The sequence below is a fragment of the Carassius auratus genome, chromosome 46 (genome assembly GCF_003368295.1).
Source record: "Carassius auratus strain Wakin chromosome 46, ASM336829v1, whole genome shotgun sequence".
Taxonomy (NCBI): Eukaryota; Metazoa; Chordata; class Actinopteri; order Cypriniformes; family Cyprinidae; genus Carassius; species Carassius auratus.
The window spans coordinates 16058994-16067485 of record NC_039288.1 but is presented as its reverse complement, the minus strand read 5'-3'; the positions used below and the strand labels follow the sequence as shown (position 1 = coordinate 16067485).

At 37.1% G+C, this 8492-nt stretch overlaps 2 protein-coding genes across 2 annotated transcripts; both read left to right on the top strand.

Moving 5' to 3' along the window:
* The first annotated feature begins 2248 nt into the window (after positions 1–2248).
* Positions 2249–4835, top strand: LOC113064372 (proteinase-activated receptor 2-like). The gene is made up of 2 exons (XM_026235135.1): positions 2249–2431; positions 2972–4835. Exons 1-2 carry the CDS (start codon positions 2305–2307, stop codon positions 4036–4038), a joined length of 1194 nt encoding a protein of 397 aa, XP_026090920.1. The 5' UTR covers positions 2249–2304; the 3' UTR covers positions 4039–4835.
* Positions 4836–5933: 1098 nt separating this feature from the next.
* LOC113064371 (proteinase-activated receptor 2-like) lies at positions 5934–8346 on the top strand. Its single transcript, XM_026235133.1, has 2 exons — positions 5934–6300; positions 6400–8346. The coding sequence occupies exons 1-2, from the start codon at positions 6231–6233 to the stop codon at positions 7503–7505; spliced, it is 1176 nt and encodes a 391-aa protein (XP_026090918.1). The 5' UTR covers positions 5934–6230; the 3' UTR covers positions 7506–8346.
* Positions 8347–8492: the final 146 nt, after the last annotated feature.

The window sequence follows — 8492 nt, the reverse complement described above, 5'->3', positions numbered from 1 at the left end:
AATCAACCGAGTCGCAAACAGGCTCCGAAGTCCCGATCTGAATCAAAAGAGTCGCGAACAGGCTCCGAAGTGCCGATCTGAATCAACCTAGTCGCGAACAGGCTCCGAAGTGCCGATCTGAAAACTTCTACCAAAGAATGTAAAAAAAAAAACTTTTTCTCTAATAACTCTAATAACTCTACAACTCTATGAAAGACTCAGATCACGTATCTAAAAATAAATCGCTATAGTAAAAGTGAAATAATAAGAGGAGTGAAGTTTCCTACCGTTCTGCTGTGTTTGGTCCTCACGCGCGTCTGACGCTCCGCGGCGCGTCTCCGCCTCCCTCACACGCGCGTTTACAGCGCTAAATTAATCATCTTTGCTAATTATTATACATTTACTTCATTGTCAGCTTCAGGTACTTCATTTATTATTGTTCAATGAACTGTTTGAAACAAAAAAAGGTTGTATTTCAGTAATAATTCAAAATTATCAAAATAAAATATATAAAATAATGGTTTCTATTTTAATATCCTTTAAAATATAATTTATTTATGTGATGTGCAGCAGTATTTCAGCATCATTCCTCCAGTCTTCAGTGTCACATGATCTTTAGAAATCATGAAAATATGTTGATTTATTATCAGAACTATTAATAATTATATTATTCAAATAGTCAAATAGTCAAATATTATTTTGGAATCTGCGATACTTTTTTCAGGATTCTTCGATGTATTTTTTTTTTTAAAGAACAGCGTTTATTCAAAATATAAATCTCTTCTAACAATATTAATCTTTGATATCACTTCTTATCAATGTAACTCATCCTGAATAAAAAATTCTAAGATCTAATAAAGAATACAACTTCTTATAAAAAAAAAGAAAGTATAAAAATTTACTGACCCCAAACTATTGAATTGTAGTGAATATTGTTAGAAAATATGATTTATTTTAAATAAATGCTCTTCTTTTTAACTTTATTCATCAAAGAATCCTGAAAAAGGTATCACAGATTCCAAAATAATATTTATCAGCAAAACTGTTGATAATTCTAATAATAAATCATCATATTATTATGATTTCTGAAGATCATGTGACACTGAAGACTGGAGGAATGATGCTGAAAATACAGCTGCACATCACATGAATAAATTATACTTTCATGTATATTAAAATAGAAAGATGTTAATAATATTTCACAATATTACATGTTTTCCAGTATTTTTGATCAAATAAATGCTCTCTTGATGAGTAAAATAAATTCCTGTAAAAAAACTCTAACCGTTAGTCTGTGTATGTGTGTGTTATCTTTAAAGGCTTGATGGTCACACTATCTAACTATCTATCACCCATGTCACCCCCTGTTTCTCTTAATAAATTAATTAACAAATTAACAAAACCTGAACTAACATTTCGGATGAATCCAAGTGATTATTGACTACTGATATCTTGGTTCTACATTCACAGAGCTGTGATTTAATACAGTCCTCTAGGTGGCGGTGTTTATCCACATGTCTACCACAAATCTTTTTTTGCTTTCATGACATTTTTTTTTTTTTTTTTTTTTTTTTTTTGCAGTACTACAGCCCAATAATCTTGGGGTATCCAGTGGAGGCGGTGACACTTATTATCATATTTCAGGGTGGCCGTGCCACTTATTATTATAACTCTAGGGGCGACGTCAGCAATATCAATTTATTAAAAAAATCTATATATATTTAGCTGTGCAAAAACAGTTAATTGTGCTGCTGGATGTTATAAACTGGTGTTTGTTTTACAAATTATTTTAAATTAATTAACGCAGCCTACTATTAAACACTAATTTGGGGAGACAACGTTGCTTGCACAAACATAAGTCTTTCTTTCAAAAAAAAAAAAAAAAAAAAGATTTTAAAACCTGTGCGTGTGTGTGCGCGCGCGCGCGTGTGTGTAACAAATTAGGTTAATATTACAAAGTAACCAACGGGCATGTTGGTAACTTTAAAATAATAAAAACAATTAAATCTGAACATCTGACATCTCAAATGATATATATATATCTCTTCATAAAAAAAAAGAAGAGACAACACTTCCTATCAAAGGAATAGCTATTCCCGTTCCTATACTAAATAATAGTCTATTTATTCTTACAAATAAATGAAAGCCTGTGTTTACTGAAGTTTTATGTTTACAGTAATCGAAAAAATATAATAGGGTACATAAGAAAATGTGTCACAACTCTTTAGAATCTGAAGGGAGTTACCCAGTGAAGGTCACATGTCTTTGACGGACTGTGAGCGCCACACCTGACTATAAAAAAAAGGGCTGAATCTGTTTACATTCATGACGGAAGCATCCCACGCTTCGACAAATACAATCGTTCCGGTTAGTTTCACAGGAATAATGGCGTCCCGTCTGATCTGGATCTCCGCTTTGATTCTCTTAATCAGAGTGAACCTGTCTAGTCAAAGTAAGAATTTGATTTCCGGTTTATAGTTAAAGAGAAGTGTCTCAACTGACTTCGTTTTTTTTCCATATTCTTTTAATGTTTATCTGACCTAAATCTATATGACAGATATTAATGACACTCTAGACCTCTGTTGAATGTGTATGATACTTCTGTTACACATAACTGCACTCATGTGGTGAATATACGAAGTAGTATATCATAGTATTTAAAAATGTATCGTTTTGTGTAGCCAGTGTGAATATATGGAGGATATGAGTTTGATTTCACATTGTTTATAGCTGCTTCACCTATCAAGTATATGCCAGTATCAAATAACAGAATGTGTGAGATTTGTTATGCGTGGTTTTTGCTGCTGTATATAGCATTTGTTGAGTAATAATAGTGTGGATTACATCATAGACAGATTTCATAGCTTACATGCTGATGCAGGCCCATGCTGATTATTCATTTCTATTTATCTATCTGTATATTTGTCTGTCTACTGTATCTGTCATTGATCAATCTATTGTTCTTTCATTCTGTCATTCTATTTATCTATAGGTGCTGACACGGACAGGGGCTTTACTGGTGAGGAAACTGAGGATGGAGTGAAAGTGACGTCCACTGCTGTTGCTGTACTGGACAGCAGGCTCACCCAGATCTTTTTCCCAGTGGTGTATATCATCGTCTTCAGTGTGGGCTTGCCAGCCAATGCTATGGCCCTCTGGGTGTTCCTCTTCAGGACGAAGAAGAAACATCCCTCATCCATTTTCTTGGCCAACCTTGCCCTGGCGGACCTGCTGTTTGTAATCTGGATTCCTTTAAAGATCGCCTACCATTTTAATGGGAATCACTGGATCTTCGGAGAAGCCCTGTGCAAAGTCCTTGTGAGCTTCTTCTATGGGAACATGTATTGTTCAACTGCTTTCATTGCATGTATTAGTGTCCAGAGGTATTGGGCCATAGTACATCCTCTTTACGAGCAGAAAAGGAACAACAAATTGGCAACTGGTGTCTCTGTGTGTGTGTGGCTGGTTGTGTGGGCCATTACCGTGCCTCTTTTTCTTTATGACCAAACTGTGAAAGTCACAAACATGGATATTGTTACCTGTCATGATGTCACTCGCCCCAGCCAATCACACTACCCTTCGATATACTTCCTGATTATGGGAGTTGTTGGATTCATAGTTCCCTGCATAACATGTATAGTGGCGTACGTGCAGATGCTACGTGCCCTAAAGAGCTCGATGACAGACACTAACATCGTTCAGAAGCGACGGAAGGCTGTCATCCTCATCGTCACTGTGCTGGTGATGTTCCTAGTGTGTTTCACCCCGAGTAACATCATGGTCATGGTGCATTACTCAATGCTCTTGATGGGAGTGCAGGACAGCGGTTACGGTTTCTATATTACAGCGCTATGCTTGGCCAGCCTTAACAGCTGCGTCGATCCTTTTGTATATTATTTCATCTCGGATGAGTTCAGAGAGCATGTAAGAAACACGTTTCTTTGCCGCAGCGAACGCACCGTGCAGAGGATGCGGGTTTCCTTCAGTGCACTGAAGTATTCAAAGAAAAACAGTACCTACAGGTCAGACTCTGGAAACACGCAGAGTACGTCCTACTAAGAATGACAGAGAACGGTTTTAAATCTGTGCTATGCTCTGATGCTCTACAATGTATCTTGAAAACTATGTAAGCTCTTGTTATTTTATTATTAAATGTTGTAAGGGCTGTAGGAACACGTCTCTTAAACATGCACTGAGTTAGTCAACATTTATCATGTTATTGAGTACAAATCTTTTTTTCATAATCTAATATAAATCGAAGATCTTAAGACCTCAGAAGCAAATCCAAGGGTTCTCACTTCTTGGAACTTCACATTGGCCTCCTGTTTGATGATATAGTCACTATGGAAATGTTGAAATGTTGTTATTATTGTGTTGCCATTACGTCACTGGGTACAGGTTGGTTTAGTAGTACTTCTCAGAATTAACTCTCAAATGACCTTTAATCCAGTTCGGCGGAAGTTGACTGAATAACTGGAGCTGTTATATATTTTGAGCACCTGTTACAGAAACCATTTTGCATTTATCCCTGTTTACATAAATGCATCTACAAGTATCTATAAAGAATGTGAAATGTTATGTGAATCACTCCAGTGGTGACCAGTTTCAGATGTGTGAATATATATATAACCAACAAACATAACCTCATTCACTTGTGTTCTAACGCACTATATTCATTGTCTAATGTTTATGCATAATCTTATAAATGCTGATTTCTTTTTGCACACCTGTGCCCCACTTGGTTTCAAAGCACATTTATAGGCTTTTTATGTTGTTTTATCTGTGGTGTGTTTTGTATTTGTCATTTTTTTATAAGAATGCCTACATTTATTGATCAATAAATTTGTCTTTCCATGTCTGCCTATGATTTGCTTTGTGTATATATGGCCTTGTTTTCTCAATGAAACAGACAGCGGGTAGAATGTGACCAAAGTCCACAGTGCATCTTTTTGTTTAACTAGTCAAATCATAAAATCTATTTGTAGTTGTTTGAGAGACAAACACACACACACAACTCATTTACAAATCATTCAAATCACAAGTTACATGGGTAAGGAAAAAAGTGTAGTACTGCATTACTTCGATTAATGGTGTTGACAAAATACAGACCGTTTTGCTACCTCGTCAAAAAGGTTGTGTATTCTTTTTTAATTCTTTTACATTTTTAGATTTCAATCTACATGTTCCGAGTTGTTGTTAGTTGTGATTTAGTATTATCTATATAGCCTAATTTTATGGTATTCGTTCATATTTTGATTAGATTTAATTTTAGTTTGTTTTAATATTCCCAAATATCTTTATTTTATTACAGTTTCAGTTTCATTCTAGGATACTTAACCCTTATTTTAGACCGGAAATTTGTAAAATTTTAATCGGATTCTACATAGCAGTCGTTATGTGACAAAAAAAAAAAAGGAAAATTATGGTTGTTAAAAGTTTTTTTTTTTTTTTTACTCCCAACAGATGGCACTGATCTTCCTTCCAAACCTGGATTTTAAAAGCATCATCTGTGTTTTAACATAAAATACTACCATAAATGAAAGTATTATGATTGTTTTTTCAATGGGGGGAAAAATGATCATAATTATTTCATAAATATTAATTAATATCAAGAATTTCTCTCATAACACAAAATAAAGAAGAAAAACATTACTGAACAAAAATATAGTCCTATTACATTGATTTTTTTTTTTTACATTGATTTTACAAGTTACATTTCAGGTGTTCTGTCACTTTTGACAGAGTTTAACATATTTTAGTTGCCAAGGCAACAAGTCTAATTGTGCCGTAAAATTTTACGTTTTTATTGTAAGAACATGAAGAGTTAAGTCTTAACATTATACATTTTTAAAAAATGGCACGTAAATACTCTATAAATAGCATTGTTGTTAAAACTGTAATGTTAAGGGTTTCAGTATGACAGCACAGTCTCGGTCTCAGTCCTCCCACTCGACTCATCACGCGCTTGATTTCGGTCGCTCGAAACTCGCACGCAGCAGGATCGAACTGGAGTGCGCGAGTGTGACGTCACGCAGGTAAGAGGACACTGCGTGCTTATAGCTCTCAGTTAGGTGTGTCCTTCCTTCTTGAAGGTCGACCAAAAACATTTCGGGAAGAGAAGTTACTTGCGACCCGCCAGTAAACCGAGAGAGAGAATTCAGGGAGAGGACCAGCTAGAGCACATTCGACGCTCCAAGAGCCGGACTCTCATAAAACTTTCAAACATCAGAGAAGTTTGAGAAACACGCATTATGGCTGCCTCGGCGAGATATTTGGTCTTGTTCTTTTACTTGTGTGTGCTTTTTGCACCGGTGGAGCCAGGTGAGTTTTCTTACATACTTTTAGCTTAGGCCTACTTGTTTTTCTACCTTTGTTCGTAATTCACTCATTTTAAATGTGAATCTATGTGTTTTGTTTCAGTTGGAGGGAAAGGACGAGGTTTAATAGTCGTAGTGGATGAAGATTCAGGCAAAGCCTTCATTGATCAGATCGTTACAGATACACTAAAGAGCGGTCTCACAACCATCTTCCTGCCAATCATTTACATCATTGTTTTTGTGGTGGGGTTGCCAACCAACGCGATGGCTATATGGGTCCTGCTGTTCCGGTCAAAGACTGTTCACCCTGCAGCCATTTACATGGGCAACCTTGCGCTGGCTGACGTTATGTTTGTTATCTGGATGCCTCTCAAGATCGCTTACCATTTGAAAGGAAATAACTGGACTTTCGGAGAAGGAATGTGCAAAGTTTTGGTGGGTTTCTTCTACGGCAACATGTACTGCTCCATCCTCTTCATCGCTTGTCTGAGCATCCAGCGGTACTGGGTCTGCGCTCACCCGCTCTCCCAGCAAAGGAAAAACAACACATTTGCAATCATCGTATCTGTGTGTATTTGGATCTTCATTGGAGTCAGTACTACACCTTTGTACCTGTACCAGCAAACCGTTGAACTCTCGGACCTCAACATTACCACCTGCCACGACGTCAATCTTATAACCAAGGAGAACTTTGTTTCTGGCAATGCGTTCCTGGATGTTCAGCTGCCTTATTATTATTTTATGGTGATGGCGGGTCTTGTGTTCTTTATCCCAATGTTGCTCATCATCGCCGCTTACGTTCTTCTGCTTCGCAAGCTTGGGAAATCCACAGTCGATGGCAGCGCTGGAAAAAGCCGCCAGCGAGCCATTATTCTCATCATCACGGTGCTCATAACGTTCTTGGTCTGCTTCATCCCAAGTAACGTGATGTTGGTCGTGCATTACGCCCTCTTGCGAAACGGCTGGGCCAATAACGGCTACAGTTTCTACATCCTCACACTGTGTCTGACCAGTCTCAACAGCTGCTTGGACCCTTTCATCTACTATTACGTCTCGGATGATTTCAGGGAGCAAGTCAAGAACACGCTGCTGTGCCGTAGCAGCCGTACGGTGGAGAGGATGAGGGTCTCGTTCAGCTCGTTGAAGTACTCTAAAAGGACCAGCACGTATACTTCCAGCACAGGCAACACTGATAGCAGCACCTGCTGAGAGCAGATGGACATGGACTATTATGGAAACGAGTTTATGTATTTATCAGTAGCACTGCGGATTATTCAGAAGGTTTGACTTCATATCTATGCACTCGGTTCGCTATTAGATGCTATTTAAATTGATGTTTATGAAGATATTTTGATTCAGCTGAGAGACCTTCGTGAACCCAAAACTTAAGGAGCCACAAAGAGTTTGAAGATTCAGTCTGTTTCTGTAGCGTTCGGCTTAAAGCTCAGGGTCATGAAGATAATGAAGTCACGTAAAACTTGAAGAGAAGCAATCCAGCCAGTTCGTGCTGTTGTTACATGTGCTATTGTTCAGACGGCCCTTGTGAAAAGATGTGAATTCAAAAATGTAGAAGTTCTATGTAATTTAAGTATGTTTAAACTTTGTCTTTTAGCCAGAATTGGTTCTGTTTTTAATATTTTCATTTTTTTATATATTTGTATCAAACCAGATTGGCAAGGATTTTTTGCCTGTTAGTCACAATGCCATTGTCTTCATACCTCACTGTATTATATCCATAATTAGGTCACCATTCCTGACTGTGATGCACGTTTCAATGATATTTTTCTACATTCATGCAGATTCATTTTGTAAATTCAACTGTATCACCGGAAACAAAACGTCATTATCTCATCATCATTATGACATTCTAGAATTCCCGGTCAGTGTGCTTCCGAATCTTCATTCACACCTTGTTTATTGTAACACAATCTTTCGGTTTATCAAATGTAACTTGTACTTCTTACAAGGAAATGCACCTGTTAACACACACAGCCCACTTTACCCCTAAAGGCACAGTGCCATGTAAATAAATGTTTTATTTACTTTGAAATGTTGTTTTACTGCTGAATTGTGCTATGAATAATTGAGTTCCTCGGATCACTTCTGGAGTACAGTACATTATGTATAGGGTTGAACACTTTTAGTAACTTTAGTGGGGGGAAAATGGACCATCAGCTGAGTGAATTTGTGTATGAT

Coding starts and splice junctions, on each gene's coding strand:
- LOC113064372 (XM_026235135.1), top strand. CDS start 2,305: ATGACGGAAGCATCCCACGCTTCGACAAATACAATCGTTCCGGTTAGT. Junction 2,432..2,971: donor AGTGAACCTGTCTAGTCAAA/GTAAGAATTTGA, acceptor ATTTATCTATAG/GTGCTGACACGGACAGGGGC.
- LOC113064371 (XM_026235133.1), top strand. CDS start 6,231: ATGGCTGCCTCGGCGAGATATTTGGTCTTGTTCTTTTACTTGTGTGTG. Junction 6,301..6,399: donor TTTTGCACCGGTGGAGCCAG/GTGAGTTTTCTT, acceptor GTTTTGTTTCAG/TTGGAGGGAAAGGACGAGGT.